At 41.1% G+C, this 27,768-nt stretch overlaps 1 protein-coding gene across 3 annotated transcripts in view; it reads left to right on the forward strand.

Annotated features, from left to right (window-relative positions):
- The first annotated feature begins 1,466 nt into the window (after positions 1–1,466).
- The window catches only part of trpm7 (transient receptor potential cation channel, subfamily M, member 7), a 67,452-nt gene continuing 41,150 nt past the window's right edge, over positions 1,467–27,768 (forward strand). For 2 of the 3 annotated variants that reach the window (XM_034235529.1, XM_034235531.1), the window contains exons 1-10: positions 1,467–1,658; positions 17,197–17,276; positions 18,548–18,586; positions 19,980–20,178; positions 20,641–20,854; positions 23,177–23,301; positions 23,446–23,617; positions 24,243–24,417; positions 26,868–26,991; positions 27,235–27,307. In XM_034235529.1, the coding sequence (XP_034091420.1) occupies positions 1,656–1,658; positions 17,197–17,276; positions 18,548–18,586; positions 19,980–20,178; positions 20,641–20,854; positions 23,177–23,301; positions 23,446–23,617; positions 24,243–24,417; positions 26,868–26,991; positions 27,235–27,307 (1,204 nt within the window). In that variant the 5' untranslated portion in view covers positions 1,467–1,655. The remainder of the gene's footprint in view (positions 1,659–17,196; positions 17,277–18,547; positions 18,587–19,979; positions 20,179–20,640; positions 20,855–23,176; positions 23,302–23,445; positions 23,618–24,242; positions 24,418–26,867; positions 26,992–27,234; positions 27,308–27,768) is intronic. The other variant, XM_034235530.1, reaches the window with a different exon arrangement.

Genomic DNA, 27,768 nt, shown 5'->3' on the forward strand with positions numbered 1-27,768 from the left:
TTGATCCAGTGGAGAGGGAAAGGGCTTATGGGGCTTTTGTGTTTTGTGAGATAGCCAGGGGCAAGAAAGTGCCAAACATTAATCAATAACCTCTTAAAATGTATTCTGCAATAAAGATAGTTGACATTGTGAAGAGGATAAACCAGCTGGTACAATGCCAACTGTGACATTTAAATCAAGCCGTTAAAGCACAGATATCAGATCATTATTTGCGCTGGATAGACTCTGGAGTAACCCATAGCATAATGTTTTTGTTATTATTCATGTTTAATGTTAATTGGTAAAATGCCTATGTTGTCCTCAGGAGCTTGGGCTTTTATTTTTTCAATCTTATGGCATTTTTTAACAAAAAGTGTGCTTGTTATAGCCTCATTGCATCTTTCTTTAACTTGAGAATGATTACATTACATTTCATTTAGCTGACGCTTTTATCCAAAGCGACTTACAATAAGTGCATTCGACCAAGCATTCGACAAACTTTAAGAAAACATAATTATATAAGTATAAAGATGAAAGAAAGACTACAATTGACAGCCAAACACATTATTTGCATTAGGTTACCTGATATCAAGTCACAAAAAAAGAAATATTTGCGAATTGATATCAGTTGATTGAATGGAAAACAATAAAGTGAGTTACTTTCTATTAATACGCCCTTACCGGGGCTTTATTAATGATCCATAAATAATTTACTAATGCTTTACAAACAAGCTAAAAGCCATTAATAACGCTTTTTGTTGGCTAGGTTGCCACTGTAGGTGCCTGGTTGGTAAACATCCAGATAACAATAAGTAAACAATAACTGTTAATGGAATTCTTATATCTAGTTTTTTAGGTTGGATTTACATTTTGATCATGTGTCAGGATTTAAGAAAATCTTGGCCACCTTTAAAGGATGGATATGTAATTGTAAATTTGTGTCCGATGGACTCTGGGGTAAGGAGCCCATAGAATAATGTTTTAAAAAAATTATTATTCGTGTTGAATGTAAAATTGTAAAATGCCTATTTTGTCCTGAGGAGCAGCACCATCCATCATGCTGTCATCAGCACACATTGGACATTTATTGTTCAATCTTATGGCATTTTTTAAACAAAAATTGGTGCATGTCACATCCTCATTGCGTCTTTTTTTAAATGAATGCAGGATTTCATTTTTTTAACTAAAGAATGACGAGAGAGAGACTAACATTGAAAGCTCAACACATATTATTTCCATTAAATCAGTCCACTATTAACTAGTCCACTAACTATTCCAAGGATGGATATGAAATTGTAATTTGTGTCTGATTGACAAACATCCATGTCAGTTGTGTGCACAGACAGGCTTACACAAGTGCGTCAGGACGAGGGGAAGTTAAAACAATGTGTGTTTCTGCTGACTGTTTGTGCTTATTAGGAACTAAAACAAAGCGCACATGTGGCCGCAGGCTCCTCCTCGGCCATGTGACACAGTGCGGGCTGAGTCAGCCGCTCGTCATGCAGCGTCAGTCGGGAGTCGCACAATTATGAAAAAGCAACCTTCCGCTGGAGCTGCAGCCGAAGCGGATCTCTCCAACGTACACCGGGCTTTCCTTCCAAGGCTAACCGAGAGCACCGCGGATAGATGGATAAAAGCCACGACGCAGCTCTTCCTGAGTCTCAACGGTGAAGAGAATGGTATGTGACCCAGAGAAACAAACTGGGGTTGATAGTGTTGTCAAATTGGCGCTGAGAATCGTCGTGACTGATCGGGGGCTTTGAGTGGCAGGTCCCCCCGTGCATGCTGCCTGCTGCCTGTCAGACACCCAGAGACACCCCGGTGGTATTTACTGTGTTTGCTGACTGTCTCGGTGTACTATCGACACACTGTGACTCCCACGTTATGAGTGAAGTAGACACCGTGACACACTGTCTAGCAGGAAAACCCGAAAAAGCACACACGGGCGGAGCGTTAGCCTGCTAAATAGCTAGCTCGCTAAAAGCTAACTGCTATTTACCGAAGCTAACTAGCAGCGGGCTGATGTTAGCAGCGGTTTCTCTGCCAGTGGGAAGAGCTTCACAAACATATGAGAGCACTTGAGAGAAGCTGGCACTTGTTTCAAGACCCGTTTCTTCCAGCTGTCTCAGATGTCGGACAAGAAACGCTGTCATTGCCAGTAACAAGTCAATGCCAGTAACAAGTCAATGCCACCTTGAATGGCTGCCAAGTAAACTGAACGCTTTTATTCAGTCAGCTCTGGGAAAAGTTAAGTGGTGTTGAAATAGTGTATTTATTATCTCAGACCTTTTGTGAGACCTCTGGACGCCCACTCATGAATGTTTTCTTTGTGGTTTGGTGACATGTTTAGGTCTGCCTGCAGCAGACATAGCTGAAGACTCATTAGTGTTTGTTAGTTGTAACTTTCCCCTTTTGGGACGAGCACAACCTCCCAAACGACTTCCTGTCTAGTCTTCTCTGCTCTCAAATACACAGGGTAAATGGAAGAGAAGATGACATGTAGCCAAAGTCATTAATGGCCACACAGTGTTGTTATTACACAGTGCAAGAGCTGGGTATTATTGTCAATGTCAACTCTAATAATACACACAGTCTTGGACATTAACAATGAGTTGGTAGTTTATGTTGGTAGTCACTTTTTTATTGTCACAATGTTGACATCATATCTATCTGTCTTCCTCATTATTTCCCAACATTTCCCACAATGGTTTTTTTATACACAGAGATGAATACCACAGCCTAAACAGTGTGTCTCTGACAGTAGACACACATATCACCTAACCTAAATTAAGATGTGATTATTGACATTTAAGTGGGCACTTGTATGCAGCTAGAACCATTAATTAATAATATGGATCTAATAAGAGTAAGTAAGAGCTGTACACATGTCATTCACTTGACACTCATTAAACAGCCAGATCCATACATCAGATGGTATCATTTAACTGTGTGAAGATGAGTAGAAAATCCTTACTCAATATGGTATTTATAAATTGAGTTAAATCTATACTTTGTTTGCTAAGACGCCAGTGCACACGGTGCCTGTCTTTCGCCTCGGTGCATTATTTCCCACAGCGCTGGTCTGAGCCGGTCACATGCCTCAGCTTACATGAGGCACTGCTCTGATCAGTCTTATAGTCTGATGGCAGTCTAATTAATTAATGCTGACGAATCATTTTTGGTCTGGCTCATCAGAGCGGTGTGATTTGATCTGTTTGCCAATTGGGAATGAAGCTCTATTATTGCACAGTCACTTATGTAATAGAGGGTGGTTGAACTGGTCGTGTGTGTGTGTGTGTGTGTGTGTGTGTGTGGTGTGTGTGTGTGTGTGTGTGTGTGTTGTGTGTGTGTGTGTTGTGTGTGTGTGTGTGGTGTGTGTTGTGTGTGTGTGTGTGTGTGTGGTGTTGTGTGTGTGTGTGTGTGTGTGTGGTGTGTGTGTGTGTGTGTGTGTGTGTGTGTGTGTGTGTGTGTGTGTGTGTGTGTGTGTGTGTGTGTGTGTGTGTGTGTGTGTGTGGTGTGTGTGTGTGTGTGTGTTGTGTGTGTGTGTGTGTGTGTGTGTGTGTGTGTGTGTGTGTGTGTGTGTGTGTTGTGTGTGGTGTGTGTGTGTGTGTGTGTGTGTGTGTGTGTGTGTGTGTGTGTGTGTGTGTGTGTGTGTGTGTGTGTGTGTGTGTTGTGTGTGTTGTGTGTGTGTGTGTGTGTTTTTTTTCCCGCGGCACTGCTGGCCTTTTTTTCTCCCCCAAAGTCACAGTCTCAGTTTGTTGATTTTGTGAATGGAGCGCTCCCCTGTAGATCTTATCCAGCTGATCTCCCCACTGCTTCCCATCACTGTTGCTCCTGGTCAGACTTGATGCACTTTGTACTTTACAAAGCGTACTGGAGGGAATACCAATGTACTATATCTTAAATGTATCGTGAGGCATATATGTTGTATAATATATACGTGCAAATCGAGACATGTTTTCTGTGTTTTTTATATATTGCAGCTATTGGTCATTTTTATTGTATTTATCAAATATTATCAAATAATCTTTGAATGATCTTTTCTGGATGAATCAATCATATCAGAAAATGGTTAAGAATGTCGAAGATGATGTTCTCATTACTCTTGTTTCTCTTCACATCTGAAAGATATTCAGCTTATAGGTATTAAGTTGTAACAGAACAAAAAATGACTCATTGATCATTAATTTAATAGGTGACAACAAATCGACTTTTCTTTGTATCTCTACTCATATAGAAATCCTTGTCTTTGTTATTTAAACAGGGACATTTAACGGCTCTGTCCCTCCTGCTACCTCCTTGCCTGTGACTGGTTTACCTGCGTTTTCATAGGCTCACATACAGCGACAATAAGCACCAGATGTTGAGGAGAAAAGCCGTCACATGCCTCACATTACTAGGTTATCCAGGTGCTTGGAGGTAGGACTCGGGCAGTGGCGTTTTCTCCTGGAGGCCAAGGGATCCAGCCTTACCCTGTTTTTTCTGATTGTAGTTATAATTTTAATAAATAAATAAAAACACTTTGTTTAGTTTCGGAAATTCTTTGTTGTGTGTTGCTGCCGGCCCGTCTCTCCCCCATTCTCATTGAGTATTTTACAAAGAGTGAAACAGCGCCCCTCTAGATGTTATGGTGAAACAGTAGATTGCACCCTCTGTTGCGAGAGGAGGCCAGCCGAAATTGGCTTCCCTTGGTGAAAAAAAATGGAGGGATTGACCAATCAGACATGATATCACGTCATGCCCCTGCCAACCTGTGATTGGTCAGGGCCATGCCAAGGGAAGCCAGAGGCGGCTGGCTTCCCTTGCCTCACAATCCAATCAAATCGCATCAACTTAGTGGTGCAGTGACGCATCCTAAAACCCGGAAGAAAGCTGCGCTCGGTTTCCCTCGACAAAAAAGCAATGGGATTTCTCCATAGGATTTTGGAAAATAGCTCGAAATAAGGTCTGTGGAAAACAAACCTTTTAGATAAATGCACGTTTTGTTCAGTCGGATAATATCCACAAGGCAAGGCAAGTTTATTTATATAGCACTTTTCAACACAAGGCAATTCAAAGTGCTTTACAAAAAATGAAAGACATTAAGAAAATGGCATTTAAAATCAGTCATTAAAAAGAAAAGCTAATAAAATAAACATTAAAAGAAAAAATACATGGATAAAAGTTACAGTGCAGTCTAAGATATGAATAGTTCAATTAAACATTAAAAGAAAAAGTACATGGATAAAAGTTACAGTGCAGTCAAAGATATGAATAGTTCAATTAAAAGCAGCGACAAAAAGAAAAGTCTTCAGCCTGGATTTAAAAGTAGTAAGAGTTGCAGCGGACCTGCAGGTTTCTGGGAGTTTGTTCCAGATATTTGGAGCATAATAACTGAACGCTGCTTCTCCATGTTTAGTTCTGACTCTGGGGACAGACAGCTGACCAGTCCCTGAAGACCTGAGAGATCTGGATGGTTCATAATTTAGCAGGAGGTCAGAAATGTATTTTGGGCATAAACCATTCAGTGCTTTATAAACCAGCAGCAGTATTTTGAAATCTATTCTTTGACACACAAGAAGCCAGTGTAAAGACTTCAGAACCGGAGTGATACTTTTATAATTTTCGAATCATACATCTAATCGATAGAAGATAGATAGCGTCACTGCACCACTCTCACCACCGTTAGAAAGCAGCAAGCAACTGAAGCAAGTGCAATTATGGAGGGTAGAGATTTGGAGTATTTAATCAAAAATAATTGTACTAAACTTCCGCTACAGCAGCAACTAAAATACAATCTGATGACCGGCCAATGCCCAAACTGGAGCTGTGTACAGCGAGGAAAAAAGGAGCGAGTCGGATAGGGGTGCAACAACTAATCGACTTAATCGATTAAAATCGATTACCAAATTAGTTGCCAACTAATTCAGTCGTCGATTCGTTGGTGACGTCATCACATGTGTTTTACGCGCCGTTAAGCTCCAACGTTATTGGTCTTTATCGGTACTGGAGACATTTACAAAATATATGTCATGTATTATTGCTACATAAACATTATATCGCAGTCTTAGTGTCGCCAACTCGTTTCTAATATGCAAAAAGACAAACAAATGCGTCTATGATGTATTTTCGATCAGACGAGATCTCTCTCCCCCGTCTGTGTGCGAGGGGGCGGGGCAGTTTACACACACACGCAGCTGCTACATGCAGCAACACACACACGGAGGAGATGGCGGAGAGAACGCGCTCCGAGGTGTGGTTCAACTTTACCCGTCTCGATGTGGAAAATGCTCGTTGCCAAAAGTGCAATAAGAGTTTAGCATGTAAGGGCGGTAACACGAGCAATTTGTCTAAACATTTAGCAAAAGTGCACCCCATTCAGACGGAGAAATGCACCGGGTTCGACTGTCTTTCTAGCAGCTCTGTAGCCCCGTCCACGAGTAACGTTTCCCCGTCAGGTGTTCTGTATGCTAGCAGCAACACACGGAGTTAACTACATTATACAAACACGGGTTAATGATTAGAGGTAACTGAGTTATTAAAACACTGTTGTTTCTTTTGATGTGAAATATTATTTATTTAATTTAAATAAAAAGCAATGTTAATTTTGTTCAAAATGTGTTTAGTTAATTTAATAATATATGTATTTTTGAATCAAGTATTCATCTTTATTGTCTTCATTGTTAGTTTCCACATGCCTAAAACAACCTCAAGCTAAATCTAAAAGTTGATGGCTAAATAAGAGCGTTTGAGAAATTGTGCAAGGCATACAGTAATAGTCCGAATAGTCGATTAATCGTTTCATTAATCGATAGATTAATCGATTATCAAATTAGTCGTTTGTTGCAGCCCTAGAGTCGGACGTAAATCGCTAAAAGTCTCCTGATTTAGTTTGTGAATGAATGCTTATTAGGGTTTCGGCTGGAGAGTGCGTGCGGACATGTCGGTTAGATAACAGGCGTGTGTAAGTCCTGCATCTGTATGATACAAATGTGTGTAAAATGATACCGGGTAATTCATCTGGTTACGTTATTACATTGACCACCACACCCCCGACCCAAAAGAAAGGAGGTATTATTTGCTTCCCCTAATTTTTTTCCCACGCCACGCTACTGGACTCGGGGTGGCATGCCAGCGTGGTATCAGCTCGTGCTTTGTCTTTCAGAGCTCTGCCCAGGGGGTGGAGGGTGAGAGCTGAGAGCAGTCACACTTCGGTCTCATGACTCTCCTGCTTTACTTCCAGGAATCTTATCTGGAGGTTATTATAATGGGCTTCTCCCCTTCCATTCAACATTTATTAAAGGCTCAGGGGCCTCATTTATAAAGGGATATACGCTAAAAAAATGGCGTACGCCAGTTTCTACGCAATGTTTGCGATTTATAAAATACTAACTTGACCGGAAAATGTGCGGTCCTCCACGCAAACTCTAACCCATGCGTACGCACTAAGCACAACAACGGGAGAGACGAGAAACTGCGACACCGTTGGCAGAAGGAAGAATGGAGAGAAATATGTGGAAATAATACCATAAATAAAATGTTACCTCTCATTTATCATATATGAATAATTCATTTTCAAACATTGATTAAAGCCAATCTTAAAACGATTAAACAAACGTCTGTTTGAGACTCCTCAGTGCACACAAAACATAACTTGGAGAAATCAATAAATACGGATATGTTATTTAAAACCACCTCGAATATGTTGTGTTAATGTTATGAAATGTTTTCTCATAAATGATGCGGTAAGCAGGAGGACAGAATTACGTCTAAACTGACAACGTTGTGCATTTCTATAGGTTGTAGATACGAGCATGGTTTTATATACTATCATGTTTATTCGTGTTTTATGCCGCTTGCCAAGACTTGATAAGTCGCTCGTAAAACACAGGAGGAGGTATGGAAACTAAGAACACCATACAGTATGTGGTCAATTTTACAGCTAATATAACACAACACATTAGTTGTATTTCCTTTAACTGGTGGATATAGAGTTGCTGCGGGGGGGTTGAGACGCACAGGCTGTGACAGCTGGGACACAAGCCACCTAATACGACGAAAACATAATTCAGATCCAGTCGTCATGACTCCACTCCGGAGGGATTCCCCGATCATTTCTTACAGTCTCTCATCAAGGGGTGTCTCCTGTCCCCGGTACAAACACACTGCCTGAGGAAGGATATGTGTATTATTTTGTCATGAACCTTTTTCGGACCACTTATTTATTTTGGTGACGATCCGACCTCCATGCTGCTACTCTGGTTCAAACGGCATCCACCAAACAATATGATTTATCTCGACCTCCCCAAAATAACCCAAATCTGACACGGTGTGAGATGTCTTTTTTAGCTGTTCTGTCGTCATTTCCTGCGATCTTCTTCATGCAGTCAGTCAGAATGAATGAATGGGCGTTTCTTTGACTATTTATAGGCAAATATGGGCGTTACGTGAAGCCCGCAAAAGCTGCACCGCGTTTCGAGTCGATTGTGATTTATAAAGGGAAACCGGCGTAGGAAGTGCCGTACGCACTTTCTTCACCGGTACGCAGTGTTTGGTGAATCGGAAAATATCTGTACCTATTTTTTGGATTTCTACTAGGGATGCACGATATTGGTTTTTTGAAACCGATACCGATAACTTGCTGCTTCTCAAGACCGATACCGATAACCGATAATAATATAATATATATATATTAAATGTACCTGTAGTTTTTGCACACCTGGTGGTAAAAAAAAGACTAGTAGTGAGCAAATGACATGAGCATTACTACTATGAACAAAACAAAGCCAAGAACAGTTTTGACTCTCGTCAAGCGCCATCATTTCTATGATGAAGTTAGAGATCGTTTTAGCCCTGGGGTCGTCTCTGGCAAACTTCTTGCCTTTTTCAAAAGCCTCGTAGATAGGTAAAAGTCCCGGTGCCTTTGCAGCTGGCTTTGGATTCGCCGCTAGTTTAGCAGCGCAGGCGTCTTCGTACGCTTTTAACACACCATCGTAGCGATGGCGATGTTTCAGGTGACTAATCAGGTTGGAAGTATTATAGCTCGTTGCCTTTTTCCCTCCTCGTGGAACTTCTGCATTGCATTTGTTAATACAAATAGCAAGCGAACTATCTAACTCTGAAACTTTGAAATAGTCCCATACTACCGGCGACATGTTTGTTTACTGTCCTGGCTTCACGGCCGCACACCATTTACGTCACAGCCAGGCATGAGTTAGGGAGCGCTGGATTTGTGAAAAACTCCCCTCTTCCTAAACCACTAATACCACAGTACTGGCAAAACGGGAGGAGCCGAGTGAAAAACAAGCGCCCCTCATCCCAATCCACCCACACCGCAGTATTTTTTTCTTTTTTTTTACCGAAAAAATATATTGTATATTATCGGGGCTATTAATACTTTTATCGGTTTTATCGGGATGACGTCATAATTCCTAATATCGGACCGATAATTATCGTGCACCACTAATTTCTACTACGTAAGCAACCTTCCTACGCACAACGTTATAAATGAGGCCCCAGATCTAGGGATGCTCTGATCGCCGGAATCAGTATCGGCCGATCCAATCGAATGGGCGGGGCCTATGGGGATCTTCCATTTAAAGTAGGGGTGCACCGAATGGGAAATTCTTGGCCGAAACCGATACCGAAAATAGGAAACAGTTGGCCGAAAACCGAATGCCGAAAGGCCGAAAATGATTAATAGAAATATATATATACATTGGTAAAAAATGTATACATTATATATATATATATATATATATATAATGTATACATTTTTACCAATGTTGTTCAGCTACCTGATTATGGAAATAGACATGATTATGGCAAAACTTCACTTAAATAATAATCACTATTATGGGTCCATAAAACATTTATTCAGCACTTTTGAATGCATACAGTACATTTATATATGTCATGTATTATTGCTAAAAAAACATTATATCGCAGTCTTAGTGTCGCCAACTCGTTTCTATTATGCAAAGACAACAAATGCGTCTATGATGTATTTTCGATCAGACGAGATCTCTCTCCCCCGCCTGTGTGCGAGGGGGCGGGGCAGTTTACACACAAGCAGCTGCTACATGCAGCGGAGCACACTGCGGAGATGGCGGAGAGAACGCGCTCCGAGGTGTGGTTAAACTTTACCCGTCTCGATGTGGAGAATACTTGTTACCATAAGTGCAATAAGAGTTTAGCATGTAAGCACGAGCAATTTGTCTAAACATTTAGCAAGTGCACCGCATGCAGACGGAGGAATGTACCGGGTTCGACCGTCTTTCTAGCAGCTCTGTAGCGCCATCCACGAGTAACGTTTCCACGTCAGGTGTTATGTATGCTAGCAGCAACACACGGAGTTAACTACATGATACAAACATGGGTTAATGATTAGAGGTAACTGAGTTATTTAGTTTGTTAAAATTTCAGCTATTCTGTTTACAGTCTGTCATCAGATTATTTAATACGATTTGTTAAAGGCTCAGGGCAATCTCGAAGACAAAGGTCAATGTTCCCCCCACCCCCCTGTGAGCCAGCCGCGAGCATGGTCGCCACGTCTTTATTACGTCATCACAACAACACGTTAGGTTACCAACGTAAGCCTGTTCTGACATTCGGTGATATTTTTTCGGTGCTAAAACCCTTTCGGCCGAAAGCCGAAAGGGCCTTTTTAACCATTTTCGGCCGATAATTTTCGGTGGCCGAATATTCGGTGCATCCCTAATTTAAAGTGATGTTTATAACTCAGTTAATGGGGCTCATTCACTGGAGCTTCCACAAACAACAACCAACATAATTATTACATTCAAATGAAGTACATTATTCAAGTTTACATTAACTTTGGATAATAACACGGGAGAAATGAGCGGAAGCGCTCTCTTTTCCTCTCTCCCTCTCTCTCTCCCTCTCTCTCTCCCCCTCTCTCTCTCCCCCTCTCTCCTGACAGCCTGTCAGTATCGTCTCATGCAGCTCACTGATCCAGTAATGAGTGACCCGACAGTGAAGAATAAATGCATTTATAACTAGTTTAGCTTGTTCCAGAGGTAGATAAAATAGCTAAGTGTGTTAGGTCTAACTTGAAGTGTGTGTTTCGCTCCGCTCACCGGTCCGTCACAGCAGGTGGAGCTGCAGGATTTCTGCTTCGCACACGTTGCATACCGTTATTTTATTGTCATTTCGGACACCTTAAAATACTGCTAGACTCGGCGGCCGATCGATCGGAGCATCCCTACTCAGATCCACTAAGATGTGGCCAGGATTGAGTATTAATAATGCCTGTCTATGTTAAAATGTCTTCTACTTACACACACATCTTTCAAACTTGTTGATGGTTGTACTTTTTTTTTTTTATGTCTTGTCCTTGTATGTTTCTTTGTAAAGTGACCTTGAGGTTATGAAAGGCGCTATATAAATTCAAGTTATTATTATTATTATTATTACTTACTAGAACTGTAAACATGAGACTTTGATATCACCAAAATCAGCCCTTGAGATCTAAATTGGACCTGCTTTTATGAGATGTATTGTAAAGTTTTCACACTTCTAGTAAATTATTTAATCCTTTTATGATTGTCCTCAATCAAAAACATTTTGTCTTGAGCTGTCCTGACCTTTGTGTTTGTGTTTCAATCGTGCAACATTAGGAGCACTAATGAATTGTTTTGTGGCATGACTTTGTATATTTATGATTTAAAAGTTAAAGATACTATTGAAACCACTTTTAAAGGAATATGTTCTAATTCCAGTAGGACGCCGTGTTTACCTGTGAATAGTCATTATTCAGAGACATGATAGACCTGAGGCGTGACTTCCAGTTTGCTTTTTGAAAACTTGACCTGATGCCTGTTCTGGCAGAAGACAGATTTGACGTTGGGCTGGTCTTTAATGGCGTGGTCTTCCTCAAAAGACTGATACCAGCACATTAGTTGGTTTAGCTTACAGGCCTGCAATTAATCATCAATAGTCTGCCACTAACTTTCCCCATTAATGGTATTCTCTTTTAAATAACAGAAAACAAGGTGACCTCTTCGAATGACTTATTGTGTCCAAACCAACAGCCAGATATTCAACAAACTGTCATATTAGCTAAGAAGCCTGCAGATTTCCTACAAATAAACTGGAACCAGATTCGTGCCTTTTTTTTCTTTTCTTTAAAAATGTGTTCAGTTTATTATCAAAGTTGTTGCATAATAACAACAACAACATAGTCGATTAACTATTAGATCAATCTACATATCATTTTAGCTCCAATTGATCAAATTGTTTGATGCCAGTGTGCCTTGAACCAGATGTGTAGTACCTCAGTTGTACAGCTGCGATGTGACTTAATGCAAAGAGAAACAGCGGTGAGGAATTAAGGTTAAAGCAAGAAAACACTCCTGACAGCACCCTAAGCTCATTGTACCGTGCAGGTTGCCCTACTTGTTTGTCCATGTTACAAACCATATCACAGTGGTTCAAATGTACCTCTTGTCATTCAAATCCATACTAATAATCAAATATGTATCAGAAAGGTGATGCAGTTCAACAAATGTGCTCCATTTCTTTTAATTGGTGAACCCAAACCTTATTTATATCTTCCATTATAAATAGTGGAAAGCTCCTTGAAGCCAGTACATTTTTTCCACCAATTTCTCGAAGTAAATTGGTGGAAAAAATGAAATTGCTTCTAGTTCTCTGAGAAGCGCTGGTCTCTTTGGCTGCGGCTCACAGCGCTGACCCCGTATCCTCCAGTCTTCCTGACGGGTAGTAGCATTACCAAGCCAGATGTTATCTCGCTCCGTAATACGTCAGGCAGGGCCAGAGGAATGATGGGTCGACCAGCCAAGGAAGAACTCTCTCTCTGTGTGTGTGTGTGTGTGTGTGTGTGTGTGGTGTGTGTGTGTGTGTGTGTGTGTGTGTGTGTGTGTGTGTGTGTGTGTGTGTGTGTGTGTGTGTGTGTGTGTGTGTGTGTGTGGTGTGTGGTGTGTGTGTGTTGTGGTGTGTGTGGTGTGTGTGTGTGTGTGTGTGTGTGTGTGTGTGTGTGTGTGTGTGTGTGTGTGTGTGTGTGTGTGTGTGTGTGTGTGTGTGTGTGTGTGTGTGTGTGTGTGTGTGTGTGTGTGTGTGTGTGTGTGTGTGTGTGTGTGTGTGTGTGTGTGTGTGTGTGTGTGTGTGTGTGTGTGTGTGTGTGTGTGCGCATGTGTGTGCATTTACTTCCACTAAAGGTGTGGCTGAACACACACAGTCACACGTACGCACGCACGCACACCAACAGAACTCTCAGCATCCTTCATTATTGAACCCAAAGGTACTTGGGTATATTTCCTACAGGAACAAAGTAATCATAAAACTTGGAGCCCACAGAGGAAGAGGGAAGGGAGGCAGCGAGGAAGTTGGAGAGTGTGTGTGTTTTTGGCAGCGGTTCACAAATCTTTTGTTGCCTGACATTCTCAGGTACCATGGTTACAGGTTGGCGGGGCACTCTCTTGTTTCATCTGCCTCATTATGAGTGTGTTAGATCAAGAAGACACCAGCGTCATTTAGGAAATCTAACGCAGACACTGAGTCAGCGAACAAGGGGGCACTGTAGGGTCAGTGACATAATAACACTACAATATAGTCATTATTGTTTCTATTATATTTTACATGTCAAAGCAACTTACATACACTCTGATCCCCCCCCCCCATATACATTAGTAACTGAAGATATGTGCACATCATTCGAGCATTAGAATTACACACACTATGCCATAAAACTGATAAAATACATAACCCATTTATTTTTTCATATGATTAACTATTGCTAATTTCTCAGACAAATAACTCATGTATTTAATCTGAGTAATAACATTTGACTTTTTAATGAAATCATACCTGTGCTAAGCTCACATGTCCTGCTGGCTTTAGCTTAAAAGCATAAACTTCTCATCTTACTGTTTTTTGAAAAAATATAATCCTTTTAACCAAAAAGCAAACCCATTTTCTTTCTTTCATAACTGTGCCATGTGTATGCAGACAGTTTGTTTTGTTCTTATTGAGGGATCATTATCAACCTTCTAGTTAGTTTTTAAATAAGTGGTTTTGAAAAGAAATGGTAATTGAAGGTTTGTCTTCACTGTGCTTAACTAAGGGTTCAGGGCAAGGTTCAGACAAAACATAAATACTTATTGAAAGAGATCATTCCCTCTGCCTAGATAATTATTCACACTTACAAAAACATAACACGCATCACATCTTCAGCTGGGTCACACACAATTTAAACTTTTAGACATCTGAAGCTTGGAAGAATAATGTCGTTTTGGTGAGTCTTTAAATGAAGATGAACTGCCAATATCAAAGCAACCTTTGTTGACATTAGACTATTGTGTTAGATGTGATCATTTCCAAATTCATAAATGTTCTCCAGCAGGGATGCCACTTCTAATAATAATAAATTATATTTATATAGCTCCTTTCAAGGGTCCCAAGGCTGCTGTACATGGTGGACAAACAAAACAGACAATCAACGGGCAAACAAAAATTAAAGGAAGCCGGGGGACCAAGAAAGGGCTAGGGCCCAAGGGCCAGGGTGAACAGGTGTGTTTTTAATGATGATTTGAAGATTTCCAGGAAGGCAGCATTACGGATCTCGGCAGGTAGTGCATTCCAGAGGGCGGGGGCCGCAACACTGAACGCCTTGTCACCAACCGTTCGTAGGCGAGAGCGGGGGATGGAGAGCAGGCCCGTGTCTGAGGACCTCAGACTCCGAGAAGGGGTGTAGGGATGGAGGAGGTCCGAAGTACTGGGGGGTGAGGGTATGGAGGGACTTGTACGTGAGGAGGAGTGTTTTGTACTGAATCCGGGACTTGACCGGCAGCCAGTGGAGGTGGATGAGGGTGGGGGTGATATGTTGCCATGGCTTGGTGCGGGTGAGAAGCCTGGCGGCAGAGTTCTGGACGTATTGGAGCCTATCCAGGGTTTTGCTGGGAACCCCCGGACAGGACTCCATTGCAGTAGTCCAGACGGGATGTGATGAAGGGAGGCGTGTATAAGTGTTTCTGCCACTGAGTCAGAGAGTGAAGGCCGGAGTCTGGCAATGTTTTTGAGATGGTAGAAGGCGGATTTGGTAACAGCGCCTGGAAAGAGAAGGTGGTGTCCAGGATGACTCCCAGGTCACTTCTGTACGAAGGATAAAGTTTAATCTAATAGTAAGTTTGCTTTGTGTGGACACGCCCAATGTAGAATTGTTTCCACTCATCAAAAGTGTAAACATCTAAACCACTGCCTTATGTAAACATGTGATCCTCATTTGGTATGGTGTGGTGTTTAGCTGTATCTTATGGTGTGGTGGGAGTCATATATCAGAGCCACAATGGAACGAAGCGGTCAGTCTTTGTTGTGGTTTTATCAAAGCTAACTCCGGGTCTGAGTCTGGACGCCTATGAGAAGTGCCAAAAAATGCCGACCTTGAATGGCCACTTAAACTTAATCAATGTACATATTTCCCCCATTGTTCCCAAAAAGTATCAACATGATCATGGTGTGATAGGAATACATATATATCTTTTTTTTTTCAGAGGACCTAACAAATGTGTTTTGTAAAAGTCTCTAGAATACGATTTGTAGGTCAGGATATTTCTTGAGCGCCACAATACTTGATTCAAAATGTTATTTCAACACGTATTTAGCCTTTAACAATTTCAAGGTTCAAGGCTTTTATTGTCATTCGTGCATAGCTACAGTGTAGTTATGACGATGAAAATCTTAGGTCCCAGGCTCCTCCAACAGTGCAACACAATAACACAGATACAATAGAACAAGTAAATAAAATATAATAGAAACAGAATATGAAAGTGCAGAATAGTCTATATACACTAAGTGTGGGGGCCTGTGTTGTTGGGAGAGGTTTTGTGTGAGCAGCGTTAATCACAGTTGGTGGTGTGGCCTCACTAGACAACGAGGTGTATATCATTGAGGCCTCTGCCCATCCATTCATTTTCTCCCACGCCCCTTTCTCCCTAGTCTTAGTATAATATCTAGTTTGTCTCAGACACATTCATCTGCCCCCCCCACCCCCAGTGCCTTCTTACAGATTAACCGTGGATGGAGTTCGGAGGCTGCATCACTCAATGATCGCTCAGCTTTTAACTCGGGCCGGAACTGTACGTTAACTTTGAGACCCGTATGGAAATGTTCTTCTGAGCGACGGAGAGTGAGAGAAGTAAAGTGATTTGTTGCTGATGATCCAGTGCTCAGGAGAGGCTGTGGTGACCGTGGTTTGTCCAGGAGATGCATGAAGGAGCCTTGGCATGTTCCTGTACAAAACCCTTAAACACAGAGATGACGATGAGGACTTCCAGGTACACGGTGTTGCTGGTCAAGCGTCGGGATGACCTGTTTGTTTAAATGTTTCTGTATAACCGCGGTTTGTTGTAGGGGGCTTACAACGTTAAGAACTATAGATGGAACTTTTGACACGAGAGATACGTGACTTTAGGAAGAGATGCAATGGTTGAAATATAGAAACTTTTATGGGTTGGCACTATTCCTTTACGCTTGATTTTTCTGTCTCTAAATCATCTATATTTACGATTTCCCTACGTGGGAATGTTGACTTCTGAGGATCATTTGCCCAAGCAGAAATTGACTTGCAGGGTCGCAACGTTTCCATTCCTGCTGGTTCTAACACTATTGTTTAAGTTTCGGGAATAGTTGAACGGCTCCGGTGTGAAGCAGGTGACGGTGTTTGCATGTTTCCCTCTTTTGTGCTGGGAGGGATTATTGGTGCTAATCGCTTTTGAGCTGTGAACAATAAGGCATGAGGCATTTAATTGAAAATTCCTGGAACATAAATCCCTGTTTAAAGGAATAGTGACACAGAATTAGTTTATTTTCTTATGACCATGGCAGCCACCTGTAGCTCTTATTATGATAGGATTGTTTTAATTTAAAAATGTCTAATCCCTTTCATTTTAACTGACTGAATGAGGGGTTAAAAGCCCCCAAATGTCAATATTTTCAAAGCAAATTGAGCTGTGACTGTGTACCATTTTGTTTATCTATCCCCATGTTCTTTTTACTTGATTTCCTCGCCTCTGAGAAACTACGTAGCCCATAATGTCTGCACGGTTTGTACAAGCACTCAATTGCTAGACTGATTGTTTTCAACCTCCACGGGGGACGATTTTCTTAGCAGCTGGAAACCTTTTAATGCAAACAATAAACACAAATGAACAACATCAGCTGCTGTCTTTTTGCTCACAACTGTTTCTCTTTTTTCCACAGTCCCAGAAATCCTGGATAGAAAGCACTTTCACCAAGCGGGAATGTGTGTACATACTTCCAGTGTCAAAGGACCCCCACAGGTATGTGTTCCGACGTTCAGCTGTAGTGTGCATGTAGTTATTGCCATGGAAACGGTGTAATTGTATGGTGTGTGTTAAAGTAGGCCCGAACCCTAACCACCACTCTCCAAAGAGTAAATAAGTCTGTTTCCACATCATTTTAATCTTTACGTCTGTCACTATTATTACAGCGTTTAGTGCGGGGGAAGACCAGGGGAAGTGTATCATATCTTCTTAGGGGTGTTTTCCTCTGTTATTCTGCTTTAACAACTGCCCTTTTTTTCAACCTTTTTAAACGGTCTGCCTTGTTTTTGCCCTTGTTTATTTTAGGAAGTCTTCTAATGGGCATGACCTGATTTGTTCTTGTTTTGATGTATTTTAGGAAGCCTTTTGTAATACTAGGAACTACAGTCGTTTTTTTTACGATGTGTTTTGTCATTTGCACAATGCCTTCTTCAACTGAACTGAATAGGAAGTTTGAATTTAATAATTTGAACAATGTATTATAGTCAATGACATATCCTATTTTGTGTCCTTTTTTAAAATTCAAACCATTTTTAACTTTAAACATTAACAACTATTATTTACTGTGTGTTTGGGTTTGTGCTGTAAGGCAAGATTTGATGCTGGAATCTTACAAAGCCGTGTTAAAACTGTATAGAGCCTCCTATTGGCTTGGCATGCAGGTCACTTGTATAATATGTGTACATGAGAGGCTCATGAAAAACCATTAAAGGTCCAGCAGCCGGTATAAATGTCAAGAATGAAATAGACATTTTGTTTGTTATTTAGAGTGAAGTTGTTTCCCACAGTGTATTTAGTATCTACTGGTTAACCACCTTCTTTGTGTGAAAGCCTTTTCTGTTACTGTTTCAAGAGTTTGCATTCCTTCCTTTTTTCCTGTCAACTCACAATGATACTAAGTTACCTTTACCCGGTTGTTTTCTTTTACATCAATTATTTGCCACTCGAGTTTCTCAGTTAACTACAATACGTGCTGCTGCTCGAAGAATATTCGGAGGTGTTGGTGAACATGTGTCCTTTTAACATTGGGCCTGCTTATGATTGATCAAAGTGAGAGTCTACTTGGCAGAACGCTCTCTTGGCAAAAGGCCAGTTCACTGGGCTTCATGCCCGGCTAACAGATAACTTTCTTTAATGTCCTTAACATTTTTCTACCGAGAGCAATTCCTTCTCACTAGGACAAATCGGACTGTCTTTGTGTCATTGCAAATGCAGCCCACAGTTCAGTTGTTAGTGTAAATTTACATTTCTTGTGAAATTTCTTCTAGATGCCTTCCAGGATGCCAGATTTGCCAACAGCTAGTCCGGTAAGTATTTGTTTTGCCTTTGTTCCCCTCGCCCTTTGTTACTTGACATGATTAGCCTGGGAGGATCCATGCTAACCAGTTACTTTACACCAGAAAAGGCCTGCAGGGAAATTATTTAGCAGTTTAATTCCAGGAAACAGAAAACCAGTGACGTCAGGCTTTGTGTGTCAGGATGCACGATCTCTCCTAAAGTCGTTAAAGGAAGGGTGAAAACAGCTTTTTATAATAATAAAACATAGATGAGCCTCATTTGCAGTCTTTGAACGTTTGTCAAACTCTGTCATTATATTTAATTGTGAGTTTAAATTTGATCATGATAATGCTTGTATATAATATTGTAAGTGTTCAAATCGGTATTTGGATGTTTAGGATGTTAATGGTGAATCGCCAAGTCAACATCCTTACAAGTCACATATGCAGTTTACATTACAGTGATAATTGGTAAAACTCCAATTAATTGATTGAGGTAGGCAAACCAGGCTTCTTATTACAAACCAGCATCATATCTGAAGTAACTACAGTCGGTAGCAGATTTGACCAGAAATAGCTAGTTATCTAGTTAGCTTATTAGCTAACTTTAGCTCCATGAGTTGATTTAAAGGTCCCCTATTATACTGTTTTTCATTACTTTAATAGGTCTCAGATATATACAAAACATGTCTCTGAAGTGTTTGGCTCCAAACACCAAACGGATCATTGCAGCATCCCATAATCCCCTCTGTTTCAGCCCTGTTTCCAAAGTGCTGATTCTCTGTCTGTTACTTTAGATGAAAATAAGGAGCCCCTCCCCACGCCCCTCTGAGAGATATTTGGTTAAAAATAACACAATGGTGCTCTAGCAGGAGATTAGGGGGGGGGGGGGGGGGGTTACCTTGGTTGATGATTGGCTAATGGTTACACAAGCCAACAAATCGTTAAGACATCATTAAGTGGCCAAAATCTGATCAGCTCATTTTCAGACAGGTTTTTATATAAATGGATCAGGACCAAAAGTGAGCAAATATTTTTTCCTAAAACTGTCAGAATCTCTTTAAACAGAGGGGACACATGGTGATGTATAAAATACATGAAAAAGTGGATTTTGCATAATAGGTCCCCTTTAAAAAACATCTCAAGTTAGGAACCATGTCAAACGGTCCTCAATATGCACTTGATGGCTGCATACATTATAATAAAATAGGTAAAAGTCTGATACTTCTTTCTTGATTTTAAACATCAGTGTAAATGTGATTTATATGCATGCAAAATGTCTGATAAATTAAGAATAACATAAATGTGCTATTGTTAATATTCCGTTGGTATCTGCTGTGTCCCGCAGCATTACTGCTACTATGTATTTAATTATCTAAGTATATCATGATATTGTTTAAACGTTGTTTTTTTGCCCCTGCAGATGCTGCTGTGGTCGGCTGGTGCGGCAGCATGTTGGCTTCACGGCCAGCTTGGCCGCGAAGTACTCGGACGTGAAGTTGGGTGAGAACCCCAACCTGACCGAGCAGGAGTGGTCGGTGGAGAAACACACAGAGGCCAGCCCTACTGACGCCTATGGTGTCATCAACTTCCAGGGAGGGTCTCACTCATACAGAGCCAAGGTAGGAGGGCAGTCTTTTACCCGCTGGGGGCCACGTTCATGTCAAAAGTAATGTTGTGAGTGATAACTGATATGGATGTTGGAAAAAATGTCTTACACAGTTTTTAAGGGTGTAGACTCATAATCTACAATTATTTTCATACATTAACACTGGTTACTACTGTAACAGGTAGGTGTTTTTCCTAAATGACTTTCTTTTTATATCGCGAAATGACGTGTTATTAGTAAGTCATTGTTGACAAACAAACTCAATAACAAAGAATCAGGCGCAAAGTCTATCCCCAGTCTTGATAACTGCTTATTCTTATCATTCAAATCTATTGCTGACATTTTGAGTCCATCAATCAACTAGTCATCTTGCTACCACACATCTGTTGGTCTTAGCTTCTCAGGTGTGACGTTATGCTGCTATTTTCCACATTATGTTAGCATGCTTATCTTGTGTCTGTTCATTCGTCTGCAGTATGTGCGTGTGTCCCACGACACGCGGCCGGAGAGCATCCTGCGGCTGATGCTGAAGGATTGGCATATGGAGCTTCCCAAGATCCTCATCTCTGTCCATGGAGGGGTTCAGAACTTCGAGCTGCACCCACGCATCAAGCAGGTGGTGGGCAAGGGCCTCATCAAAGCTGCCGTCACCACCGGGGCCTGGATCCTCACCGGAGGGGTCAACACAGGTGGGCAACAGGAGAGACGTTATGTTAGTTTTAACGGAAACATTTGTGGGTAATTGTTAGGGGCAGCGATGTGTGAGCAAATGTGTGAATGTTAAACTGCCTTTCAAGTAGGGCTGTAGCGATACACTAATCTCACGATACGATACACGATATTCAGCCAACGATACGATATATATCACGATATTCAGCCAACGATACGATTCGATACGATATAATTCGATACACTTATATCATTTTCTGAAAGATTTTAAAGGGACAGTGTGATTTTGGTGACATCTTGTGAGTGACTTGACTTGGATTGAATTAATTCAACTGAAAACTGAAAGCATCAATTATACAATATATGGCTCTGACAGAGAGTCTACAGCTTGCAAATGCTGGACAAAATGAATCAAAAGATGTGGTGAGAAAATTAGTTTCATTTATTGAAACAGTGCAAACTGTAGCTTACAAGCCTTTGAAACATAAGTACATAAAGTGCAGTATCACAATGGAGAATTAAAAGGTGCAGCAGGTGGCGGAACACGGGGGATTTGAATGGGACTTGTTAGAAATTAAAATCAATGTTTTTGATGGCATAAAGTACCTTAAACATACCGTCAGTTTAAATGCTGTTTTATACTGAAAAACCAGAAGTTCTTGTGCACAACCAGTTGTTAAGCTTTTATTCTGAAAATCCTTCATCTCCGGTTAGCATTTAGCATGTGGCTAATATACCATTTACTATAGAGGTGAATTTAGTAGCGATATGACACGGAGTGTTGCACACCGAAACCTACTGATTTCAACACTACAACTATAGACGTCGAGATATTATTATTACTGAATATTAAATGAAGGTACAGTTTATTTGAATACGTTTGTTTACAGACGTGGGTAGCATGAGACAACATTCGGAACTACCGGAAATGATACCAGCCGTGAGGTATTTTTAGAGTATTGATTACAGCGTTTAAACTGTATTAAATGAAAAGTCATGAAAGAGATAAGGAGAAGAAAAGCCGTGTTTAGTTATATACTTAATGTACAATGTCTGAATCCTCTGTAATGCGCAACAACGAACATTGGAGAGTGGAGGGCCGGCCCCCAGCAGCGCCAACCGGCCCACAGGGATGAGCCAGCAGAGGATATTTAACAGCTGGAAAGGTGGAGCTCGCTCTCTTCCCTTCGCTCACGAGAGCCAGAACACAGCTGTTTTTCTGACTGAACCATCTTCTGCTTGTAACATTACCGCGCTTTTTATTAATTAAAGTATACATTTGAACCTTCTCAGAGACTCAATTAGTCTCCTTTTTAAAGCTTCTCTCCTGGACGCGAGAATAACGAACACAGTTATCAGACTTAATGTATCGATACCCGCGGCTGAAATATCGATACTTTCTCGGAAAACTAAATATCGATATATATCGCAGGATCGATTAAATTGCACAGCCCTACTTTCAAGCGGATATCATTTGGGTAACGAAACCTATGAATAAATACGTTAGCCAATGACTTTCTTTGAATAAGACAAGATGCGGATGAGTTGGCAACAATGTCAATTACAAATGTTTTTAACAAAATCAACATGCAATACACAGACACACACAGACACACACAGACATACACAGACACACACAGACACACACAGACATACACAGACATACACAGACACACACACACATTCTGTTTGTCCTTGTCTAAGTCCTGACAATAATACACAATGTTTGTGAATCGTTAGTATTGAAAAGCTAAGGCAGCTAAATCTCTTAAATCCACCCCTGCTCACACATTCCCTTAATGCTCACCCACTCACACTTACATTGTGCTCCAACCTGCACAAGCACACTGCCAGCATCAGTGTGTGTTGCGCTGATGAAGCAGAAGTTGTAATGCCGGGCTCTAAGCGTGTCATTTGGCTGCGTGTCGCGGCCGAGGTGTGTCTTCAGCCACAGTTAAGATGCTGTGGTCTGATCATAGTGTTTAAATCATTACTCACAGGGTCAATTACCCACACCAGTGATTACTTGTAATGCCTCTGGCTGCCTGACCCGTTGGGATGGTCTCCAGCATCACAAATTACTGCTGAATCCATGAGATCCATCGGCACAGGACTGTGGTTCGCACACAACCCCAGGACTAATGTGTTGTCGACTTTCCCCATATGCGGCGGAACATCTTTCTTACATGCGTGGTTAACGGCAATCACAATATTTAGCGCACTTTCTAATGCTCATAGATTCATGCCATTAAGTGTAGGATGGCAAATGTTAAGAAGCAATACAAATGTTGTCTAGGAAAGACAGAAAGGTTTATTGATTGTTTAATGTTTCCTTCATAAAGGTGTGGCAAAGCATGTGGGAGACGCTCTCAAAGAACACTGCTCAAGATCATCAAAGAAAATTTGCACTATTGGGATTGCACCCTGGGGAGCCCTTGAAAACCGGAATGATCTCATTGGCCGAGACGTAAGATGCAACTCTCACAATCTAATTTGTTCTAGAAAAGATGTTGATAGTTTCACTGCTGGATAACATCTCCTTTTAATGTCTGGTCAGCAATTATTTTGTCAATGTTTGTTTATTAATATGTCATCATGTCCCCCCCTGCAGATCATCGCTCCGTATCAGACGCTGCTGAACCCTCTCAGCAAACTAAACGTTCTCAACAATCTGCATTCCCATTTCCTCCTGGTGGATGATGGGACAGTGGGCCGGTACGGCGCCGAGGTCCAACTGCGGCGAGACTTGGAGAAGCACATCAACCTCCAAAGAATACACGCACGTAAGAAAAACCTTTTAATGCAACGATGTCCCTCGATTGGATTTTTGAGAAACAAAAGATTATACTGGATCACTTTTCATCTGCAGAAGCAGTCTGGGGCTCTTCTGAGATAATTCAGTGACACTGTTTTTGTGTCTAGACGACCAAAACCATCGCCTTACTCAGCTCCTCCTCGTCAAAATACCACAATTAGCCAATTAAATTACTAAAATCCATAGCGTCTTTTAAAGAAATGCCATTTTAATATTTTTTGTCATTTTGCTGTTTGGAGCTTCAAAGTTATTCAGATTCTACTCCACTCAGTGTTCAACTTTTGTGCCGGTGCCTTAAGACCAAGCTCATAGGGTTCCCCCTTCTTAAAAAATACTTGAAATGATATCTTATTCTTCCTCTATTACTAGCTTATGATGCACAATACTTGGAGAGTTGTCATACATGAAAAGTAACTTTGCAATTCATACCCTTTTATTACAAAGTGAGTTTGTCTTAGTCTGTTGGAAACTAGATAATAATAGCATGGTTACTATCAACTCAGCCTCTAACTGTCACTGGAGCTGTATTCTGCAATTGAAAAATGTACCATAAACTCAAAGTTAATGCACTCTCTCCGTCTTCCTTCTTGAAGGAATTGGTCAGGGTGTTCCTGTTGTGGCCCTGATCCTCGAGGGGGGTCCCAATGTGATCCTGACGGTGCTGGAGTACCTGCAGGAGAGCCCCCCTGTCCCGGTGGTGGTGTGTGAGGGGACGGGCCGCGCTGCTGACATTCTGGCCTACGTCCACAAGCAGACCGAGGAGGGAGGGTAGGACACACACACACACACACACACACACACACACAGAGCACAGTGGTGGGCTGGGGAAGAAAATGATAGCTGTGGTTGGCTTTAGTCTTGATTTAAAGTGTAATCCCAAACTACAACATGGCCCATTGGTGGCCTCACTTGGGAAGCCGTTGTTCTGACTTCAATCTGTGTATGGGATTTACTTTGTAATGTAGAAATAACATGGACACTAAAAATATATTTTGTTTAAGTAATTTCTCCAAGCGCTTAAACAACACATTGACAGCTGTGTAGTTGTTCAGACATGAGGGGGTGTTCACATGATAGGGTGTTAATTAAAGTAGAACACAACTTGTGTCTCTGCCCCCTGTTTTGAATCCTCTACAAAAGGTACGGGATCATCCTCGGCCTATGCTGCACCCTTCCAACAAGTTTCATGAGAATTGGGGCAGTGTCTTTTGTCCTGCAACAAACCTCACTTAAAACATTACCTCTTTGGCAGAGGATGGTTAAGGAGGGAATGAATCAAGAAACTGAATAAAGTATGAAGTACTCTACAGATAATTAAAGATAATCAAGGTTTCAAGTTTTTTACAAAATATCTAGATTTGTGGTTGAAAGCAGTGATTAAAGGTTGAAGGGTTAGCAAGAGGAGAAAAGGCAGTGTGATGCTGTTAGTGATGAGTCATTCACTCTGCTGTACTTCCTTCTTCTGCATTCCCTTTGATGGCAGCGGCTTTGATCTATAACCGGCCCAGAAGTATTTCTAACAACACATCTGCAGCCCAGTCCGTTATAAGAGAGATACATATAGCTGAACCTGTGACAGTGCAGTTATTCTAATATTCTACTCCACTCTGTTCCTTCTGGCACTATTTTTATTTTTGTATTTGTTTATTGTTTAATGTCCTACATATCTGTGACCCGCTCTATCGAAATCAGTCGGAAGTCGCAACGGCTCATTTCAAAACGTGGATTTGCGTAAAAAGGTTTTTCGCGGTTCGGGTGTTTTGTTTGATTTTTAAATAAACAAAGTCTTGGCTTTCAGAATATGAAACTTTTATTTCCAAAATCTCGCCACTCTGCTTTTCCGCAGCGCTGCCTGCTCCCCCTCCCTCCGGCTGACATTATGAATGTAAGGCGTATAGTAATCATAGATAACACGGCAGGGTCCGTTACAGTTTGTTTTCATCTGATTTCAATTAAACAAAGTCTTGGCTTTCAGAATATTAAACTTGTTTTGGCAAATTCGGATGATAAATACAGCTTTGAAGCTTCGGCATAATTACAAGCGGAGAACGGAGTAACTTGACGTCACAGCAAGCACAACAACAGCCGTGTTTCTCGTGAGTGTTTTCCCCGGGAAACAAACACAATACACACAAACGCAAAAATACACAAACACACACGTATACACACACACACACACACACACACACACACACACACACACACACACACACACTCGCGAGCTTCCCCCAGACCAGTAATCCAAATGAAAATATCTCTTCCCTCCGTAGTATTTTGATCATTTGCTAGCCGCTAATAATCAATCGATCGATGGATTCCAGAGAAGAGGGAACTTTAAAGGCCTTTTTCTCAAAAACAATCCTGATATCATTAGAAAGCTAGGAATCTCCTCTTTCCAACAGTGTATACAACTCAAAATGTGTCTTCGGGTCAATGCGACTGATTCGATGGCGCAGGTCATATATTAGGTTGCATTGTTGGAGGAGCCTGGGAGTTACGTTTTTCATTGCCATATCTACACTGTAGTGACTGTGCATATGACCATAAACCCTTTGAATCTTGAATCTTTGGAAAGTAATCTGCTGAAAGTCAAAGAAATGTGTGCTGCTAGATGTTGTGAGACAATCACAGATGACCACAGTTGATGTCTTCAGTGTAAATGTGTCCATATTCACAAACTTAGTTGATTATAATTTGAATTATCTTGGACGGTGATGGATTGTTGTCTGACCTTCAAAATCTTAAATACCACTAGCTGCTGCTGGATTTTGCCCAGAGCAGATACGATTTAAAAGTGAATCAATTCCTTCTGAAGGTTAGTTATCAAGTAAAAGACGATGGTATATAAAATACATTAAAAAAAGGTACAGAAAATAACATATCCAAACAAAACAAATAGACACTTGTATGGCTATAGTATAACCATGTTTATTTATGCTGAAGGAAAAATATGCAGCAATGAAATGCAATATTTACACGCCTCTCTATAAAAGGAATTATATATACATTTACATATATTTATATAAGCAATATAAGGCCAAGCATACACAGGATTCTATGTTCAGTCTATTACTCGTCCTGTTATTAGAAACCTTCCTATAACGTGCTCTCTACAGATCAAAGCACTCGGATCAAACCTATATTTGAAGTGTTTTTCAGCTGTAGTGTGGTTTTGAGCATTGTGACCATAACCACGTTTTTCTGAAATCCTTCGACAGGAGTCTTCCTGATGGTGTGGAGACCGACATCATCGCAACCATCAAGAAAACCTTCAACTTCAGCCAAAGCGATGCCATCCATCTCTTTCAGACTCTGATGGAGTGCATGAAGAGCAAAGAATTGGTATGCATTTCTGTAATCACTTGTATACACTTATTATTCATGTTCAGTTTTTATTTATTGCCATTTCAAACAAGTGCAGAAGAAGTGATTTGATAGAATTCCTAAAAAAAAACAAAACACCAAATCTGCCACAGAGACGACTGGGATGCTCCCATTGTTGGTTTTTATAAAACTCTTAAACAACATCTGGATAACGTTTGTGGGAACGTGTTGATAACGACTATCTTATTTATTTGAAAACAGATCACTGTGTTTCACATCAGCTCCGAGGATCACCAGGACATCGACGTGGCCATTCTGAGGGCTTTACTCCAAGGTTAGTAGAGGACTTCTCTCTGGACCCTAAGTTCTTTCTCTCTGGACCCTAAGTTCTTTCTCTCTGGACCCTAAGTTCTTTTTCTCTGGACCCTAAGTTCTTTCTCTCTGGACCTTAAGTTCTTTCTCTCTGGACCCTAAGTTATTTCCCTCTGGACCCTAAGTTATTTCCGTCTGGACCCTAAGTTCTTTCTCTCTGGACCCTAAGTTCTTTCTCTCTGGACCCTAAGTTCTTTCCCTCTGGACCCTAAGTTCTTTCCCTCTGGACCCTAAGTTCTTTCCCTCTGGACCCTAAGTTCTTTCTCTCTGGACCCTAACTTCTTTAAGAAAGGAACATAAAGTGGACTCGGTCAGTTCATATGCTGAGGTTGTTGGCACTGGGAGTCAAGATTTCAGGACTCAGTAATGTTTTCATTGTGATATAGATATGCTTTGAGAACCCTTGTCTTTGTGATTCTGAGG

This window comes from Gymnodraco acuticeps, unplaced genomic scaffold (assembly GCF_902827175.1).
Source record: "Gymnodraco acuticeps unplaced genomic scaffold, fGymAcu1.1, whole genome shotgun sequence".
Lineage (NCBI taxonomy): Eukaryota > Metazoa > Chordata > Actinopteri > Perciformes > Bathydraconidae > Gymnodraco > Gymnodraco acuticeps.